Raw genomic sequence first — 20,509 nt, forward strand, 5'->3', positions numbered from 1 at the left:
TGTGCGGGGGATCTGCATGTGAGACGCTGATCCACACACCGGAGGACAGAGATGCAGCCTGCGAACAAGCTCCTGACTCTGGGTCTTCTCATCTTTATGGGCACAGAACTCACCCAAGTAGGTTTTCAACACCATTTTTTTCCAAACTGTGTCTGTATTAAAGCTTCACCTTCGTTATGATTGGCTCCAGATACGACGACATGGAGATTAGCCCTGATACAGCCGTTCTAAATAGATTATACCCGGGTGGGGATTACATGATTTGAATGCATTGTAGGGTACTTGATGGGAGCGGGTTAGATTCGAAAGCTCTGTGTTCATCCTCTGTGTATAACCGAGGCACACTCAGACAGCGAGACAATGTTTTAGAAATGCATTATATGTTGAATGGCTCCATTGCATTATCATGACATTTGTGCATCACCGCACGTTCCTCATGAGCGTTTTCTGCAACGGAGAGCCATGCAGTTTATTTGACTAAATGATGCTGGTTTCTGTATATTGGTATTGGTATACAAAAACGCGACTGCAAGGTTTAGTCAAAGAGATTTCAGCATCCACTGCAGGTTAAATTGTTACCCGTTTGCATCAACAATAACATTGATTTATGGTTATTCAAACATATTTCCTGTTGATTTTCCATGCAGTAGCAGTTGATAACAAAACACAAAATTGTCTATTGTTTCAGTGACTGCTTTATAATACACTTAACACAACAATTTGCCTAGGTTATTGCCTTTAAAGAATTCCAGTCTGACAGATAGGGCTACTCTACACTAATGGATTTGTAATGCATTTACTTCTTGCACTTTTATAACATCTTGGCCAGTGTCTCCTAAAGTGTACAGTGTATTGAGAGGAGAGCTCTGTATGGATATTAATTCACTTACTGGAATAGTAATGCAGCTGGTATGAACTCGTAGACCACATGCCTGTCGTGACAACCTAATGGTCGTAATTAAAGCCGCATCCACATAGGATGTTGCAACTTAATTAACATACAATATGTGTGCATGAAAAAAAAACACCATCTGAGAAACTAATTTTCTTTGAAGTATGTTAATATATACACTTTGGGAATCAAGTTGTTTTATACATGCCCCAAAATTAAGTAAACATAATCGAATCAGATAACAGATATACCGCACTTGCAGTCTTGCAGTACAGTCCAAGCTCATGTTTGTGTTCTGACATAAACTACGGCTGCCAAACTGCCCAGGACAGACTGGAATGGTTTGATGTAGAGCAGAGAGAAACCATAAATTCTCAAATTGAACAAACCTTTTTTCGGGGCGTCGGGGTTCACATAAAATACTGCTTCCAGAAAGATTGAAAGGGTTGGTTGATTAAATTATTCAACATGCTTCAATTCCCATTTTACATTATCAAAAGGAGTCAATGGTTCATGTGGATGTGTAAGAAGGGTTTGGTGGGGCGGCTCCTCTTCTAGAAGCCATGTCAAACCTCCTTCTTTCTACCTATTGCCTCATATTTCCTAATCCCCCCCACCCCCCCAAAGAACTAGACAGCTGTCTATTTCTGTCTCTATAGCAACACGTCATGCAAGGGGTGGAAGGAAATCCATATTATAGCCAAGTTATCTATGAAAGTTTATATCAGAACGCAGAATTCATTGGGACCTATTGAGGACCATAACACATTCATAAACTATATATAATCCCTCTCAAATTAACCTCAGGAATCATTTTGGAAAGATTTAGACTTTAGACCATATCATTTAAATGGCTATCATATGTCAGATATGTGTTGAAGTATAGCCTAGGTTTAGTGCCATTGGATGCATATAAACAGCATTTGCGATAAATCTTTATAAATGTTCGACCGAAGAGTGTATTTGTTAAGCCTGGCCTGTGAGGTATACACGAGTGGTAAAGGTGGCAAACAAACGCTATACAAACACGTCGTCGGATAACTCAGAAGTAGCCTCACGCCCGTGAAATGGTTTATCCCGGTTTAAACTTTGTTTGCTCTCTTGGCAAAGAGCATGAGGCACATCACTCCATACACAGCACGTCTTCAAACAGACAAACAATTGGGCTCATTGTGTTTTTGCTGAGTTGGTTGGTGCTGCTGGACTAGCTGCAGAATCACCAATGAGCACATTTTCTTTCTTTAGTAACAAGAGAGGCTACACATAATTTAAAGGTTCAATGTTTAACATTTAAAGTAGACGTATCTTTAGCCACTAATGAACAACAGTGATTTCAATAAGGTTATCAATAAAATCGCCACCGAAAACTGATACAAGGCTGGTATATCATGACGTCACATCACAATCATGTGAAGGAGCTATCGTAGCACAGGAATGTTATCGTATGTCATGGTATTTTGGTCATTGTTTATTAATTTATCACATTTTTATTTGTTATTATGGGTTGACATTGTTGTGTTTTAAATGATTTCTCATGCCAGTCGTGGAAAAAAACAAAGTTTTGTGTATACCTATGCTAAGGTGTAGAATATCACTAACAAGAAATCCCATGATGCATTCTGATGTACAGGTCCATATGGATATGGAACAAATTAAAAAGGCTGGCCAGCCAGTACCTGGCCAGTACCTCTCCCTTTACAAGAATATTAAAATCGACACTCCCTAAGCCCCTCCTGCTCACGCCACCCAGCCGAGCTACACTATTTCGTGTCCCCCATGTTGCACGCTAGTTAGCGTGGACGAACTCTGTTATTTAGTTTTTTAAATTCTCCTGGCTACTTACTGGATGGGGCTTAATCGTACAGGTAAAAAAAGGTTTTAAAAAGTACAAACTAATCGCAGGTATATTTTCCTCACTATATAATATATCATCAAAACACCCTGAATGAGGTCATACTGTCCTCAGTTGAGTTGATCCAAGCCAATGTCGACATCCTGCTGAAGGCCTTCCTGAGCGAGAGGCCTGACCCCAGCCTGCTCATCACTGTAGGTCACTCTGCATACAAGCATCCACTGAATGGCATGCCTTAAATATTAATAGTATAGAGTTGATAGCACCCACACACACACGCAAACATACGAATAAGTGAATTCAGATTCATACCAATATCATCAAGGTAGATGATAGGGGTTAGACAGTGAATTCAGCTTCATGCCAAGGTCACAAGGTTAACGATAGGGGTTAGACAGTGAATTCAGCTGCATGCTAAGGTCATCAAGGTTCAGGATAGGGGTTAGACGGTGATTTCAGCTGCATGCTAAGGTCATCAAGGTTCAGGATAGGGGTTAGACGGTGATTTCAGCTGCATGCTAAGGTCATCAAGGTTCAAAATAGGGGTTAGACAGTGAATTCAGCTGTATGTTAATGTCAAAAAGGTTAAGGACAGGGGTTAGACAGTGAATTCAGCTGTGTGTTAATGTCAAAAAGGTTAAGGACAGGGGTTAGACAGTGAATGCAGCTGCATGCTAAGGTCATCAAGGTTCAAAATAGGGGTTAGACAGTGAATTCAGCTGTATGTTAATGTCAAAAAGGTTAAGGACAGGGGTTAGACAGTGAATTCAGCTGTATGTTAATGTCATCAAGGTGCAGATAGGGGTTAGACAGTGAATGCAGCTGCATGCCACGGTCATCAAGGTGCAGGATAGGGGTTAGGTTAGGCAGTGAGGGGTTCGACAGTGAATTCAGTTGCATGTCTTTCATGAGAAGGCAGGTTTAGGGCATCAAGCTGTGGACATCAGGAATCGAATCCAGGGCCTTTTGTCAAACACCATAACCACTAGAGAAGCCACTATCTTTAGTGGCCCCTCCCCAGCGCGGTTTGTCGGAGCCGGCTGTAGTGTATACTAGCGGACCACCATGCAGTTCACCAGCCGAGCGGCTCGCCTCGGGCTCTGCTCCCGCTGTTAGCTTCAGTCCCACCGCGTCATGGCCTACCACGTCTGCACTGTAGAGACCCAGGCCCGGACGTTTCAGACCCACGCTGTAGAGACCCAGACCCCACCGTATCCAACCCACCCTTTAGAGAACCAGACCCCACTGTATCAGGCCCACCTAGTACACTCTCTGGAGACCCAGATCCCACCGTATCAGGACCACCTAGTACACTCTCTGGAGACCCAGACCCCACCGTATCAGGACCACCTAGTACACTCTCTGGAGACCCAGACCCCACCGTATCAGGACCACCTAGTACACTCTCTAGAGACCCAGACCCCACCGTATCAGGACCACCTAGTACACTCTCTGGAGACCCAGACCCCACCGTATCAGGACCACCTAGTACACTCTCTGGAGACCCAGACCCCAACGTATCAGGAACACCTAGTACACTCTCTGGAGACCCAGACCCCACCGTATCAGGACCACCTAGTACACTCTCTGGAGACCCAGACCCCACCGTATCAGGACCACCTAGTACACTCTCTGGAGACCCAGACCCCACCGTATCAGGACCACCTAGTACACTCTCTGGAGACCCAGACCCCACCGTATCAGGACCACCTAGTACACTCTCTGGAGACCCAGACCCCACCGTATCAGGCCCAAACTGTAGAGAACCAGACCCCACCGGATCAGACTCATTCTGTACAGACCCAGACCCCAGTGTATCAGACCCACCTAGACCACTCTATAGATTCCTAGACCCAACCGTATCAGACCCACCTTGTCAACGATGCGTCACCATGCAAATCTTTCTGAACATCTGCAGCATCGGGCTTCAGGCCGCTCAGCTTCTTGATGAGCCATGATCATTGGCGGTCAGCAATTCTAATCGTGTACATGTAGCCCGATTGCGACCAGGTAAATCAGGTTTATTCTGAGATTTAAGTATGTGTAGTCCAGAGGTTGATCTTTTAAAAAAACCGTTATAGACCGTTCAGCAATCGCTGGGAATAACATCTTTGAATCTATCTTGGATGTAGTATTTCCAAGTACTGACCAATCACTGTTCCCGTCTGTGATTGGTCGTGCTCGCATGTCAATCAAGACCTACTCATGGTTCTTGACACAGACAATCTGACAGAAAAAGCTTTGTCCCAGCTTTCGTATGGAATGGCTGGCTCTGTGTGGCTACAGACCTAGACCACACGTATCAGACACCTCCACACTCCAAGCCCGCGGGGACAATGGATAGGAAGCCTAGGAAATCTGGCCACCTGCACACCTTACCCCAGCTGATCCCCATCCCAAACCATGAAGATAAACTACCCTAATACTTTGGAGCTGCACTGAACTCAGCAGTGGAGTATATGCAACAAACTCACACTCATGCACCCAAGTGCACACACAAACACACATGCATGGGGCCTAGACATGCACAAAGCATTACGCACGCGCACACACCCACACACACACCCACACACAGGTTGTTTTTCTCAAAATGGTTTATTATTCCCTAGATTCATCGTCCTCAATTTAGAGGACATCTATATAGGGCACTTAGTGATACACTGAATAAACATCCCGTTTAAATAGGTCCCAGCAATGCATCATGGTTCCTTTTTATTTCATTTTTTCACTGGTGAGCCTTGCGGTTTGCTGGTATCATGGCATATTTTAAGTGCTGCATGGAACATTTTTATTTAAGAAGTTGGACGCTAAAGACAAGAAGATGGATGACTCCCAAAAATAATAATCTAATTAGACAACAGTGAGACGTCTTTCATGAAGCATATTTTTGCTGACCCCCTCATCTTATCCCCTAGCTTGTTACTATGTGTTGCTTTTAACTTTCAAGCTTAATATGAAAATGTTGGCAGCCCATTAGGTCTGAGGATGTATTATGTTGATTTAAACTACAATTCTCATATACCTTGGCTAAACTATGGCAGCATGTGTTTGTGTGTGTGTGTGTGTGTGTGTGTGTGTGTGTGTGTGTGTGTGTGTGTATGTGTATGTGACACACGTGTGAAAGTGTCTTTAGATCGGCCTATCCTCTGTGATTTTAATTAACACATTCTATGTCCTGAATTAGGTGATGTCTTGGTAAAGGTAATACACCTATGTCTAATTATTTCTTAATGTACACTCTTTACTGCGGTTGTTTTTGTATAACAGTAAAAGCCAAAATGTTCCTTAATTGCGTCTGGAAGTTCACACTTGCAGCAATACCGACAGAGGCTACACGGTGGCGCCAGAGCCACAGTTATGAGGCTCTTCTCAGACTGCCTCGACGCATAGCGCCAGCCCATACACCCAGACAAGAAACGATGACCCTTTACATGCGTTTTTAAATTCATGTCATGTAGCATGACTGACCAGTGATATTTGTTCATAGTGACTCTATATCATGACTAGGCTATGGCGTTGGCGATAGCTGTTTTTTGTGTATGCACTAAATCGGACATCGCAGATAAAGTGATTTTTGCAGGCATATAAAGTCAAGTGTTTGCATTATCAGAGCCTAGTTTGAGACAAGGTTATCAATGGGGATTGCACTTTGCAATACACAGTACCGCCGGTCGAATTACCAGTGGAACCGTCACATTGTCATTCACACTGAGATCTATGGACATTGGTGACCAATGAATCACTGCCCGATCCCAGATGTTGACCACGATCCGGCCCGGGAGTGCGGCAGAGAAACAGACACGGCTGACATCACTGCGTCTGGATATATAGATCCGTAGTTCCTCCCACTTTGGCTGCCCTCATCCATTTGCAGCCCGCGTGTGTAGTCGGCGTCACTTAATCATTGCGCGCGTGCAGAGGCAGGAGGCGGACCGCGGGCGGGAACAGATAGTAACGGAGCACCGGAGACCGAGCGGCGGCAGTGTGCAAGTGACAGCACAGAGGAGATAACGTTCAAGAGCCTCGCGTGCCTCGCAGTCCTTCTCAGACCCTCTGCACCTCCACCGGCTTCACCGTTTGGACCTACACCTACCAGCCCCATCAGAGATGTCGAAGAAAAGGTTCACCAAACCGGATTCCCGGGTTAAAAAAACTGCTTTTCAAGGCTTTTCCACCATGACCACCAACGACCTCTCACGTTTTTTGCCGGAATGTGTAGAATGAAGTGTTCTCGGTAACTACAAAGGAGAAGCAAGAGTGTGAAGATGTCGGTACCTCTGCTGAAGATAGGCGTCGTGCTGAGCACCATGGCGATGATCACCAACTGGATGTCGCAGACGCTGCCGTCGCTGGTGGGGCTGAACACCACCAAGCTGACCGCGGCGCAGGGAGGCTACCCGGACCGGAGTACGGGAGTAAGTGCGACTGGTCCGAGCCGCCAGCACCTCTTCTGGGCCGGCTGCTTTCCCTCCGACTCCTCGGCCATTTGCCCCGACGCATAGTTAGATTAGATTTGGGCATTAGTTTTTCCGTTCCCTCTTTAAATATTTGGAGAAATGTAAAGATATATATTTTTTCATAAATGTTTTCATCAATTTGTATCTATTTGTCTCTATCTGGTACACTCGGGTGGTGTTGTATTTTTTTCCCTTCAATTCCTAATTTAATAAATATGTGTTTTCCCGGGCTTTGATTGATGCCCTCTCCTGCACTGCTCGAGCACAGACCAGTTCTCCTGGTCTCGAGACGGGGGGGGGGGCATTTGTAGTGGAAACGGGCACGCGACGCTTACCTGAAATCCTCCATTGATAAAATGCTCCACGACGACGAACACAAATCCATTGAAATATGTTATATTCTTTAGCACAGTAGCAGTTAACCGCTGCACGCCTCTTTTGTCTTTACGCGCTGAGCGCTGAGTGCTTCCTGGGCTGAAAGTAGAGCTGGTCTACTGTGACGGATCAGCAGGGGATTGAGCTAATTAGTTGATTTTTCAACCAAAATCTTGATTATTTTTAAAAATCGGACCGTAGGCTATATGATTATTACTATTGTTTAACGTTGTTTAATAATTATTCTAGTGTCCCTTTCTATGGAAGCTGTTGAAGTATGATGGATGTAGTGGAGTAATTTTATCCATGCTCCTTCAACCACACTGGTCTTGGACAGTTGTGGGCCTGCATTATCATGCTGCTGTATTCAATGGTCAGCTTTTGCATAATGTATGGGGCGTACAGCCAGGTGCTGGGAGTAGTGATTTCCTGAGTGTTAAAGACACGTCCACACAATGAGATGAAAAGCACTGCATGATTGACAGATTCTGTGACCTGCTGCTGTTTTAGATTCACTGCTGCAGTTTTTTGGCAGGAAGAAATTATTTCAAAGTATTAACCCTCTACAGGGTTCCAAGATAAAGGAAATGTGTTGTGTGATTCAAAAAGCAAGAGAAAGTTCGATTAGCCTCTTAAACCATTGGCTGATGCCGCAAAGAGCCAGGAGGCAGAGAGGCGTGTCCTACTCATTTCAACAGACCAATAATCTCCATGTATTGTGCTTCGCTCACTCACACGATAATAACTATAATCCACCGAAAACCTGATGCCTTAAAACCAAACAGCTTGCATCACGATGACTTGCAGATCCTGACCTCCAGATTCTTTCAGTCCTTCTTCGGTGTTTTTTTCTTGTCTGACCTATTTGCCTCTGTTCCCTCACTCCCTCAACCATATTGTATTACACTTCCACCTCTACCCTCCACCCTCAGGTACTGCCAGCGAACCCGGAGGACTCATGGCAGGTGTACAGCTCGGCCCAGGACAGCGAGGGCCGGTGTGTGTGCACCGTGGTGGCGCCGCAGCAGTCCATGTGCTCACGAGACGCCCGCACTAAACAGCTCCGCCAGCTGCTGGAGAAGGTCTGACCGCCTGTTGTACTCACTATTACTGTTATTAATTCTTATTAGTATGACCTTGCCCTTGTGAACGCTGGCGTCAACGTTCATGCCTGTGTGTACTGTTTATACACACGCACACACACACACACACACACACACACACACACACACACACACACACACACACACACGCATGCACAACTCTGATCACTTCTGCCAGGGCACATACCAACAGAAACAAACACACACACACACACACACACATGCATGCATGCATACAAAACACACACACAGATACACCCGCAGAGAGAGACAGAGAGACAGACAGACGCCGCACACCAACCTCTTGTTTTCAGTGCTTAAAACAACTCTGCCCGGAGCTAAAAATAGTGCATGTGTTGTAATGGGCTCCCAGGATAGCCTGGGGTTGGAATCACAAGAGGCTGCTAGGCTGCAACCCCTCCAGTAGGCAGTATGGACTCTGAAGCTCTTCAGCAGAGCACAACAGAACAGTATAGCATCACCCCAGGTATTCAGAGGAGGAAGCTCCTCCCCTCTACAGGTGCCGTGCTCTGCATTGAAACACCACAGGTGTTTTTAGTTTGAAGTTCAGGTGGGGGTTTGACTGCAACAGTTTATCCGATACTAAAATATGTGCTGATGTAGGACTCCTCGCACCGTGTTCCTCGTCAGCTCTGTCTGGGCGGCTGTCCTCTGGATAGGTATCTGATTCCCATCATGCAGACTCAACCCTTTTTTTTTCCTTTAAACGTATCAGAATGTGAGTGTAAACGCTGTGATACCTTTCCCTTCGAAGGTTGTCTACCTGATCCAGCACTATCCAAGATAAGGATTCAGTAATGTGATTAAGCTTGGAAGTATTGTAGTAGTGTACACAAAGCTAGGTTCAAGGCAAGGACAAGGCACGGTTTAAAAAGAAAATCAATATGAAATATATTTGCATAAAAATTGGATTATTTGGAAATAATATCAAGTAGAGCACCTAGCAGATTTCCCTTTCTTCACTGCCAGACTGTACCAGACTGTGGTTGTTTAGTGTTGTGATTCGTTTGGTGGTGTAGTGTAGTGTAGTCAGTGTCTGTTCACGTGTACAAAAATGATCTCCTCTGATCTCTTAGGTATAAAAACAGACGGGTCAGTATATGTCAGGGTCACTCCATTAGCAGTAGTCAGGTTTTTTAAAGTCAACCAAAACAGTACTTCTTCAGTATCTACATGTGTTTTAGGATTTGTTTCTTTAACGTTTGTAGTATGTGGTTTAGACGATGAGCGTTGGATACTTCAAGCAGGCAACGCTACAAACAAACTTAAAAAGGTGCAAGAAAAGCTACTGCAGAAAACGTGATCATCCATGACCATGTCTGTACTTGTACTGTGCCCATCTATAGGTTCAGAACATGACCCAGTCCATCCAGGTCCTGGATCAGCGGACCCAGCGGGACCTGCAGTACGTGGAGAAGATGGAGGTCCAGCTGCGGGGTCTTGAGACCAAGTTCCGACAGGTGGAGGAGAACCACAAGCAGAACATCGCTAAGCAATACAAGGTAAATGATGAGCCTCCATGTTCTGTCCTCGGCTTCTGTCGCCTCATCACATCACTCATTCACGATGGTGACATCATTAGGTATCACAGAGTCATGTTGCATAGTCATGTAATCATCATATAGTCGCGGTTTCCTGACGATTGGACCATTGAGATTGCAAACTAAAAATGTAATTTATACTCTCCTCTCATTTCATCTCAAGTTTAAAGTAAATAACAATGGTGTTGCAGACCCCAAGCAATGATCAAGCCTTTAATGTTACGCGCATATAAATTAAAGCAGTCATCTGACAGCATAAGAACATAAAACAATTAGTAAAATGGCCTGGTATACAATCATGGTACAAACTGTCTATGTTGCAGTAATGTAGCTGTTCTGTCTTTTGCTTATCGATTAAATGCATAGCATTTAAAACAGCCATTGACTATTTGGTTTGCATTTCATTCCAAAGTCAGCTAACAGATTTGCTACGATAGATCTTTCATGGTAGATCAGTCATCACATTAATACCAATACATCCCTACTCTATCTGCAAAAAGAAAATCCTGCGACATCAACATTTTTCCTCCATCCTCTCTGAATATATTAAGAACTATTTTCACATGTTCATGCATGAAGACCCATTTCACCAGCACATCCGCATATCCGCAGTTCCACCCCTAAATGTCTCTACGTGTGTGTGTGTGCGCGCATGTGTCTGCTAGATAGGTTAGCAAGATGATAGCCCCTGTCAACAGTCTGTCGTTTTCTTGCTTACAGGGCTAACTTTAAGACATGTAAAGGGAGAACAACAGGGAAGAGGAGACAGGTCTGACCCCTGAACTGGGCCACAGTACTGAGAAATTTTGGGCCTCAAACAGTTAATTTACCTATTAGCACCATTAAGATTAAGACACCTTACCCCTTCCTCCCCCCCTGTCCCCCGCCAAGCCAACCCACCACTGATCTCTTCCTGCATGTAACTGCTGTCCAACTTTGACATCTCAAAGCTTTTATCCAACGTAAACCCATTATTATTATTATTGTTATTATTATTATCATTATTATTAATATTATCATTATTATTAATAAAGTAAGTATCAGTAACTGCTGTTTTTTTATTTTATTTTATTTTGTTTAACTTTGGCTTTTGTCTATGCATCTTTGGTTACTAAACAAATCTATACATACAAAAAAATCTAGACGTAAAAATTCGAAAACACTTTGTTGTGTGTGACATGTACAAAGCATGTGATCCTTAATACGATGTTGCATTTTAAACTATGATGACCAATAAAGAGCTTTCCCAATTGTTGTTGGTGTGCTGAGGGCTTGCTTTTAACTGGCTGGTCAACACCTGGGGGTTGGGGCGGAGCCTGTCTCCTTGGCCAATCCAACCAGGGGAAGGGTTGTCGCCTTGGGGATTGCTTGGTTGCTCAGATGCACTTACACCGACAACAAAACGCACTACATGTGTATTTATATGCTCTGAAAATACACGCATGCACACACAAAATAACACGAGTAGCAGGGGTCTTCATGCTAGGACAGCGGCAGGCTAGCGCAGTGCAGTCAGGGCCAGACAGGTGTTTTTACTTTCTTTTATAAAACCTTCTCTCTTTGGAACGTGACACTGATCCGTCGCATATTCTAATCCTTCCAGGCCATAAAATCGAAAATGGAGGAACTTAGACCCTTGATACCAGTGTTGGAGGAGTACAAAGCCGATGCCAAATTGGTATTGCAGTTTAAGGCGGAGGTCCAGAATCTGACGTCAGTGCTAAGCGAACTTCAGGAGGAGATGGGGGCCTACGACTACGAGGAGCTCCACAACAGAGTGTCTAATCTTGAGGACAGACTCCGAGCATGCATGCAAAAATTAGGTAGGCAAAGAAAAAAAATCAAGCTGTCCATTTCACAGACACACATGCACGCACACACACAGACACACACACACACACACACACACACACACACACACACACACACACATACACACACCTCACCCCCTCAGGCATATTCACATCAAGATATCCTACTAGTAGGATATCTTTGTGGTGGCTCAAGAAAGACCCATCGATAGCTTAGAAAACAAATAAATTAAATGCTTTTGCACAGAGTCAGTGTTGGTAATTCTTAAACAATCATTGAAGCTCTTATATTGACTATAGTACTACAGAGTTATTTTTTTAGATACACATGCCATTAGAGATAGAGTCTTTCAACTGGGAGTTAACCACACTTAAAACACTAAACACTGCTCCTACAAACCTGCCCTCATAGTGATGGGAATCGGTATGATAGCTGGCTGCTGATTATAGTGGATGGTGTTAAAAACCTGCATCCACATCCCCCCGGCATAGACGCACACACTGATCCACATCAAGCGTGTTTCACACAGCTCCAGGGGGAATACACCATGGCAGATCAGGCTGGTAATGGCTTGTTATTTTGGAAATGTTCTTCCAAACCCACCACCAGCTCTCAGTCTTTTAGCGATCTATCCTTGCCTGCCTGGTTTATCGATACACACCATTCCCCATGAGCTGTCACGACCTCTCATAAGTATTTATAATCCTGGGTTGTATGAATATTATATGAATATAACATTATATGAAACTTAGCCATATCATTATCTGTTTATATCATATTGTTATGAATAGGGACAGCATAATGTCATGCAATGCACGCTCATGAATATACACACACACGCATGCACACACGCACATGCACACACTTGTATTAGCTCATTACATCCCAGGGCAAGTGTTCACGACGAATGAATGATTTGAGTAATTGAATTGCTAATAATAGAACAAAATAAAAGATCTATCAATCACATTGAGCAGAGCAAACCAGTGTGTATAATCCATTAAACATTAAATGCCCTATGATGAAGAGCAGTAACTAATACCCCATTCTCAGTAGGGATTCAGAATGAATCTTGGAATATTTTCTTGGTGGTACTCCATAGTGGCCATAGTGACCTAGAGTTAGAACTATAAAATCCTAAATCAATATCAATGTACCGTAACATGGGCTAAAGAAATCTTTATTTTGCCACGTCTCGTTTGAGAAACACTCTTCATTACAAATAATTCATACTAAATAATGACCAAAAACACATTCCTACCAACACATTGACTAACATTGGAAACAGTGTCATTGTGATGTGACAACACGATGTACGATCCAAATCGTCGTTGTATCATTTCCATTTCTCTATGCACACTATTCTACAAACCTCCCCCACTTGTTCCCTGGTTGTTTTCACTCTTCATACCCAACATTAGCCCTATGTTACGTCACATTTACTTTGCATTCAGCTCATTTCGCGGAGGCTTTCATCCCAGCGACGAGGCTGTGAACAATCACCGGCCAGCAGATCAATAGCGGAGCAACCTTGCGTTTAAGTGCTGCACTCCACTCCAAGCAATCCTCTGAAAAGAGCTAGAAACAAGCTCAACCAGAAACCCTTTACGGGTCCCCCAGCACCACCACCATCTCCACCCCCCAGACTGCCCCAGCACCACCCTTCCTGCCCCACCTTTACCCCTCTTGCCCCACTCCACATGCTCTGCCCCTCAACGCATTAGTTGCTGGACCAGAAGTTTACAGATCAATTTGTCACGGTTCTCCTCCTCTCGTCTGAGGAGGAAGGGGTTAGAGAGAGGAGAGAGCAGGGGTGGTGAGAGGAGAGAGGGGATAGAGCTGGTGGAGACAGGAGAGAGCATGAGTGGAGAACAGGAGGAGAGAGGAGAGAGAAGGGGTGGTGAGCAGGAGGAGAAAGAGCAAGACAGAGAGGACAGAGAGCAGGAGAGGAGAGGAGAGATCAGGAGTGAGGAGAGGAGGGGGAGAGAGTAAAAGAGAGAGGAGGAGGAGAGAGGAGATAACTGGAATAGGGAGGAGAGGAGAGAGGTGAAGACGGGAGGAGAGCTGCAGAAGCATTCTGCTATCATTAGATGAGGAGAGCAAAATAAGAGACTGCTCCCACCAGGAGCGAGAAACAGAGAGAAAGCTCCTCCTTTCATCTTCACACGATAACTGGCCTCACACACACACAAACACACACACAAAAACACACACAGCAGAGTGTGTTTCTCTGTGAGTGTTCGTGTGCACAAACACAATTTGCAGCCAACTCCCGGTGTTTTTAGAGTCTCTGGCCCGCAAAGGTCAATTCTCCCATTAGCATGCAGCTCCATTATTCAGGAGGAGTGCGGCAGAGGACTACCGTGGGAAGGTGTAGATCAGACCCAGGGAGGTAGGAGAGGGGGAAATTTATGCCGGCCATTGTGGGATAATAGACGGAGCGGGGACGCGGGGGGTGGATGACCGCTGTGGTTGTGAGGGCACTGAGGTGAGGTGATGGAGTGAGGGAGGGAGGAACAGAGAGGAAGGCAGGGTGATGGATACGTGGGGCTGGAGAGACTAACGGCCTGGCTTCACCGCTGCGACGTCCGTCATCAAAGCAGGGTGGAGGCGGCGCTAGTGCGGTATCCGTTTTCTGGACAATGATCAAATGAAGGAGCTGGAAGGAGGGTGGTGCACACATACCGCCTCACAGTTTGGGCTTCGCCCTCTTCACGGCGGTGGCGGCCGCCCCGACACCGAGCAGCATGCGATCTTTCATTGTTATGTTTCATTTCTCGTTTCTATAGTTACAGTGCAAACCCAGTCAGCGCCTTCTTCATCATGGCACATATTTGTAAACTGTGTGCGCCCCCCCCCATCAGCACCACCGCCAACCCACCCTATGTTGACGAGATCAATATCTGTCAGGCTTTTTTTCCGTCTTCCTTCCTCCCCCCCACCCCCCCATTAAGCCAGTTCATCTCCATCGTCCACAGACCATCAGTTTTCGCTCTTATCCCCCAGGCCACTGGAGAACAGAGCTAATGGTGTGTTGTTTTCCAGCAGCCCTCCCCCTCCCCTCTCCACCCTCCCGCCTGCTGTTGTTTTTTCATCAGATTTTCCTCTCTTTTCCTCCCTTGCTCTTTGGTTTAGTTTTTTTTTTTTTGCCGTCCATTATTCAGGCCAAAAGGGGATTATTAGGACAACCCCCCCCCCCCATCCCATATGCATCTCCCCCCGGTATGCAGAGATCAGCATCATCAAGAGAAGTGAGGCAAAGCTGTCTCTCCCCCCAGACTCTCCCCCCTGACTATCCACACACTTCATCTAAAGATAGAGCCTTGATGAGTGTGTGTGTGTGTGTGTGTGTGTGTGTGTGTGTGTGTGTGTGTGTGTGTGTGTGTGTGTGTGTGTGTGCGTGTGTGTGTGTGTGTGTATGTGCTTGCGTGCGTGCATGTGTGTGCATGTCTGTGTGTAGGGAAGTATGTTGGAGGGGGTGATTTTACATAAATAAATAAATAAAATCAACAAATACATCAATGGGGGTCGACTTATCCCGGGCCGACTGACGTAATCCCGGTTACGTAAAGGAGCGTAGGGAATAGTAAACTCTGGTCGCGTGACAACGTGTTGGTTTCCTCCCAGCTGCCACCCATGAATAAAGCAGCACACACACACAGGGGAGTCTGTGTGTGTGTGTGTGTGTGTGTGTTTGTATGTGTGTGTGTGTGTGTGTGCAGTGGGACTTACATAGGCGACATATGGGGCAGTAGGCGATGTCCCACATTTGCCGGCGTAAGTTAAACACCAAAAACCAGCTCATGATGCACTTTTGCACGTTTTAGCAGCGTGTGGGCGTTAATAAAACCCAAGACATATATGCACTGGTTTCTGCTCAGAAATGCCATCCATACAAACCTGAAAGATGGGGTCAACTCAAAGAAAGTTGAGGTTAACTTCAAGCCATAAGGAAGCACAAACCATCTTGATTCATCTCCGTTTTCTCTCCATCTCTCTCGCGCTCTGTCTCTCACTTTCTCTGGCTTTCACTCTCTCTGTATCTCTCTCTCACTCTTGCTCTTGCTCTGTCTCTCTCACTCTGGCACTCTTTCACACATGGTACATAACAACCTGTTAAATAGGTGGTGGCATTAAATATGCTGGCCTTAACGTGGCAACAAGGTGACAGTAGTTTATACAGACCCCCCACACATGTCTGTACTTCATGTGGACCCTCCACCCACACCTGGTGACTCTGTAGTTATATGACCCCCCCACACATGCCGGTAGTTCATCCGGACCCCCCACACATGCCTGGTGACTCAGTAGTTCCTGTGCCCCCCACCCATGCCTGTTGTCTCTGCAGCGTGCGGTAAACTGACTGGGATCAGTGAGCCCATCACCATCAAGACGTCAGGCTCCAGGTTCGGCTCCTGGATGACCGACCCCCTGGCCCCCGAGGGAGACACCAGGGTACGTACACTGCGTCTCTTCTCTACTCTCCGAGCACTTGTTTACCTTCATGTCAGGTTTGCCAGCCAACCACACTTTTACATCTTCCTTCTGCTAATGACTAGATTTAATACTGAGGATATATTATGTGAAGGTTTGTTTTGTTCGAAAAAACAAGACAGGATACAAATACTAATTTGGCTTATTACGCTAATTGATCTGATTTGTGTTTGACTACGTAGAGAAGACAAATACATTAGACCAAAATATGCGTGAATAATTACCTTCCCGTGAAGCCTGGATTTGTTTGCATGGTGGGCAAGTGGGCAGTGGTGCTCACAGCCATGCACTGTGGGTCTTCATTCAAGTGATGTGCTGTGCGGAGCATGAGATGCTTACAAAAACATTAGGAGTGCTGGAGGTTATGGGGTATCAAGGAGGTGAAGAAAAGAGAGAGGGAGGCTGGGAGGAAGATGGAGGATAAAGGATAAAAGAAGAGAGGAGGGAAGGAAGGAAGGAAGGATAGATTAAAGGAGGGATGAGCATGGGTCGCAGGAGTCAATGATGTAACCGAGCAGAGTAGATGAAGAATCAAATAGAGTTTAGGGAAGAGGAAACAGAGAGGGAGGCAGTGTTGGGAGACTAAGTGACCAGAGCAGACTTGTCCTTTAATCATCAGCTCGCTCTGCTCGGCCTCTGGAACCCTCCGGAGACCCACTCCCTTTATCTAAATCAATTCTAAGGCAATCAGCAAACAAGGACTATAGGCGTGTGTGTTTGCGTGTGCTTGTGGGTACAAGTGATGTGTTGACGATGGTAGCTCTTTCAGTCCTAGTTAGGAGGACCAAATAGCAGAGGCCCCACAGCATTCATCTCTGGAATGGGCCATCCCTCCCGACCAGGCCCTGGCTGGGGGCTGCAGAGCAGGGAGCTAAGTGTCCAGGCTGGGGGACGTGATGGGTCTCTTTGTCTGGGCTGATGAGTGGTAATACCGCAGAGCTGTCATCTCGTGTGTTAGTATTCAAAAGCTGTCGGACCCCGGCCCGCTCTGCTCCTCCAGGACCCGGTGGTTCTGCCTCAATTAGGCCGCTTGTTGATTTGTGTGTGAGTTGATTTCTTGCTGCATGGTTCTGCTTGATCGGCATTCACGCTCCAAATATCAATGCGGTTGGCCCTTTTTTTGGAGGAATGATGGCGATGGAAGTTTTTAAGTCACTGGGGTATTTCACGTGGTTAACATGCTGATTCTCTTTCCCCTCCTCCTCATCGCCGACCCCGCCCCCTCCAGGTGTGGTACATGGATGGCTACCACAACAACCGCTTCGTGCGCGAGTACAGGTCCATGCACGACTTCATGACGACGGACAACTTCACGTCCCACCGCCTGCCCCACCCGTGGTCGGGCACCGGCCAGGTGGTGTACAACGGCTCCATCTACTTCAACAAGTTCCAGAGCCACGTCATCATCAAGTTCGACTTCCGCACCTCGGCCATCAGCAAGTCCCGGCAGCTGGACTACGCCGGCTTCAGCAACGCGTACCACTACGCCTGGGGTGGCCACTCGGACATTGACCTCATGGTGGACGAGGGTGGCCTGTGGGCCGTGTACGCCACCAACCAGAACGCCGGCAACATCGTGATCAGCAAGCTGCATCCCAGCTCGCTGCAGATCGTCAAGAGCTGGACCACCAACCACCCCAAGCGTAGCGCGGGCGAGTCCTTCATGATCTGCGGCACGCTCTACGTCACCAACGGCTACTCCGGCGGCACCAAGGTGTACTACGCCTACTCCACCAACTCATCCACCTACGAGTACATCGACATCGCCTTCCAGAACAAGTACTCGCACATCTCCATGCTGGACTACAACCCGCGGGACCGCGCGCTGTACGCCTGGAACAACGGCCACCAGGTGCTGTACAACGTCACGCTGTTCCACGTCATCCGCTCGGAGGAGCTGTAACCGGGCGGGGCGGGGCCGGCAACGGAGGAGGAGGGATGGGGACGGAGGCACCGTCAGCGGTGTTGAGACGCTTATACTGTCCATGTAGACATTGCTCACACATATATATATATATATATGAATATATATATATATAGATATTTACGGAATATATTATGGAATATATATCTACAACAAAGACAAGAGAGAGAGACTCTGTGCCCGCAGAGGACGCGGTGCCGTAGGACTCAGAAGGACCATGGCTTAGTGAATGCAAAGTGGTAGAATGTACATTATGCATTAAGTTACGACAAAAAAATGTTTGCTATGTAGAAAAAAAAAGATTGTAAAACAAACACAGTTCAACAGTAGGATGAACATTGGGAGGAGGAGAGAGAAGAAGGGAAAAAAAAGATGCCAAAAGAAAAAGAACATCATGCCTTTTTTTATATTGGAAAACCCAATTCCCATGACCTGCGTTCCTCCTGCTCTGGATCTCCTGCTGTCCGGCCTCCACCCCTGCTCCTGGGGGAGGCTCCTTCAAAGAGACTACTGTATCAGGGCTGAAGCCCACCCACCAGGGTCAAGTGGCTGAGAGAGAGAGAAGGAGAGAGAGAGAGGGAGGGAGAGGGAGAGAGAGCGAGAAAGAGAGAGAGAGAAAGAGAGTGTGAGAGAGAGAGCGAGAGAGACAGAGAGACAGAGAGAGAGGGATGGAGAGAGAGGGAGGGAGAGAGGGAGGGAGGGAGAGAGAGAGGGAGGGAGAGGAAGTGAGAGGGAGTGAGAGGGAGACAGAGAGAGAGAGAGAGAGAGAGAGAGAGAGAGGGTTGTGCTATCCAGAAGAAGGCAGAGCCGCTAACTACAGTTGTATTATACATATCCTTTTTTCAATCAGTGCAGTAGCAAAAAAAAGTCAAAGTCTGTAGAAGAAAATAAAAGATAAAAAACAGATCCGGAAGGCAATGACTGTTTGCAGCACTCCTGTTTGAGATTATTGTTCGTGTTTCGTGAAGACATGTGAAACCAAGGCTTTCTTTGCATGAGTGTTTTTTTAATCATTCACTGCGGTCTGCCCTCCTGAATGTCTTTTGTTGTACGAAACAGCTCGTGTGAATAAGTAAAAAAAAGATAAAACGAGAATTGCGAGAGCTACAGCGGGGGAGGAAGGGAGCGTAGCTTGCGGAATGTGAACGTTGCTTTTTCACTGGTTTATATTTCTGATTTTTGGTTTTAGGTTTTTCTCGATTTTTCTTTTCCCCGTCCTGATTTTTTCTTTGAGAAGATTCTTTTTTGATAAGTGTGACTTCGTATCGTTGTAATCGTTGACACTAGTTTTGCTTCTCTGCATTTATTTCACTTGGCCTGAGTTTGGTCCAGGGGGGGATCAAATCCTATCAGACTCAAACTGATCCTCATGAAAAAAAAAGATAAAGAGAGTCAAGTGAAAATAGAGAAAAAGGCGAATGTATCACGTAATGTATCCTCCATATCCTGTTCCATGGCCCCTAGCCCCTGGACCCTGGCCCCTAGGTCCTAGTCCCTAGCCCCTAGCCCCTGGCCCTTGGCCCCTGGCCCTTAGCCCCTAGCCCCTGTCCCTGGCCCCTAGCCCCTAGCCCCTAGCCCCTGGCCCCTAGTCCCTGGCCCCTTGCCCCTAGCCCCTGGCCCCTGGCCCCTAGCCCCTGCCCCTATCCCCTAGCCCCTGGCCCCTGGCCCCTAGCCCCTGTCCCTAGTCCCCTAGCCCCTGCCCCTGCCCCTAGCCCCTGGCACTTTGCCCCTAGCTCCTAGCCCCTGGGCCCTGATCAGTCTGACTCCTGGCCAGCTCCCCGACGATGGAGGAGCTGGCCGGGGGTGTGATGGTGTGTGATGGGGTTGTCACGGGGTTGTCACGGGGTTGTCACGGGGGTTGTCACGCCCTGCAGGCCCTCCTCTTCAGGACCCGCCCACTGCTAGTGAAGGATGATGTTTATGTGTATATCCCTAGGAAGAAGAAAGCTTCTCACTACTTTTTGCGCTTTGCTGGACATGTGTGTTGTATCTAAGATGAGATAAGTTCAATGATTTGTGTCAATAAAACTAAACTAAA

At 46.5% G+C, this 20,509-nt stretch overlaps 1 protein-coding gene across 1 annotated transcript; it reads left to right on the forward strand.

The window, feature by feature from the left end:
• Window positions 1–6,744: 6,744 nt before the first annotated feature.
• On the forward strand, window positions 6,745–19,077 carry olfm1b (olfactomedin 1b). Its single transcript, XM_079734876.1, has 6 exons — window positions 6,745–7,159; window positions 8,509–8,658; window positions 10,047–10,202; window positions 11,845–12,064; window positions 16,402–16,508; window positions 17,776–19,077. The coding sequence occupies exons 1-6, from the start codon at window positions 7,010–7,012 to the stop codon at window positions 18,448–18,450; spliced, it is 1,458 nt and encodes a 485-aa protein (XP_079591002.1). The 5' UTR covers window positions 6,745–7,009; the 3' UTR covers window positions 18,451–19,077.
• Window positions 19,078–20,509: the final 1,432 nt, after the last annotated feature.

This window comes from Pollachius pollachius, assembly GCF_949987615.1.
Source record: "Pollachius pollachius genome assembly, chromosome: 4".
Lineage (NCBI taxonomy): Eukaryota > Metazoa > Chordata > Actinopteri > Gadiformes > Gadidae > Pollachius > Pollachius pollachius.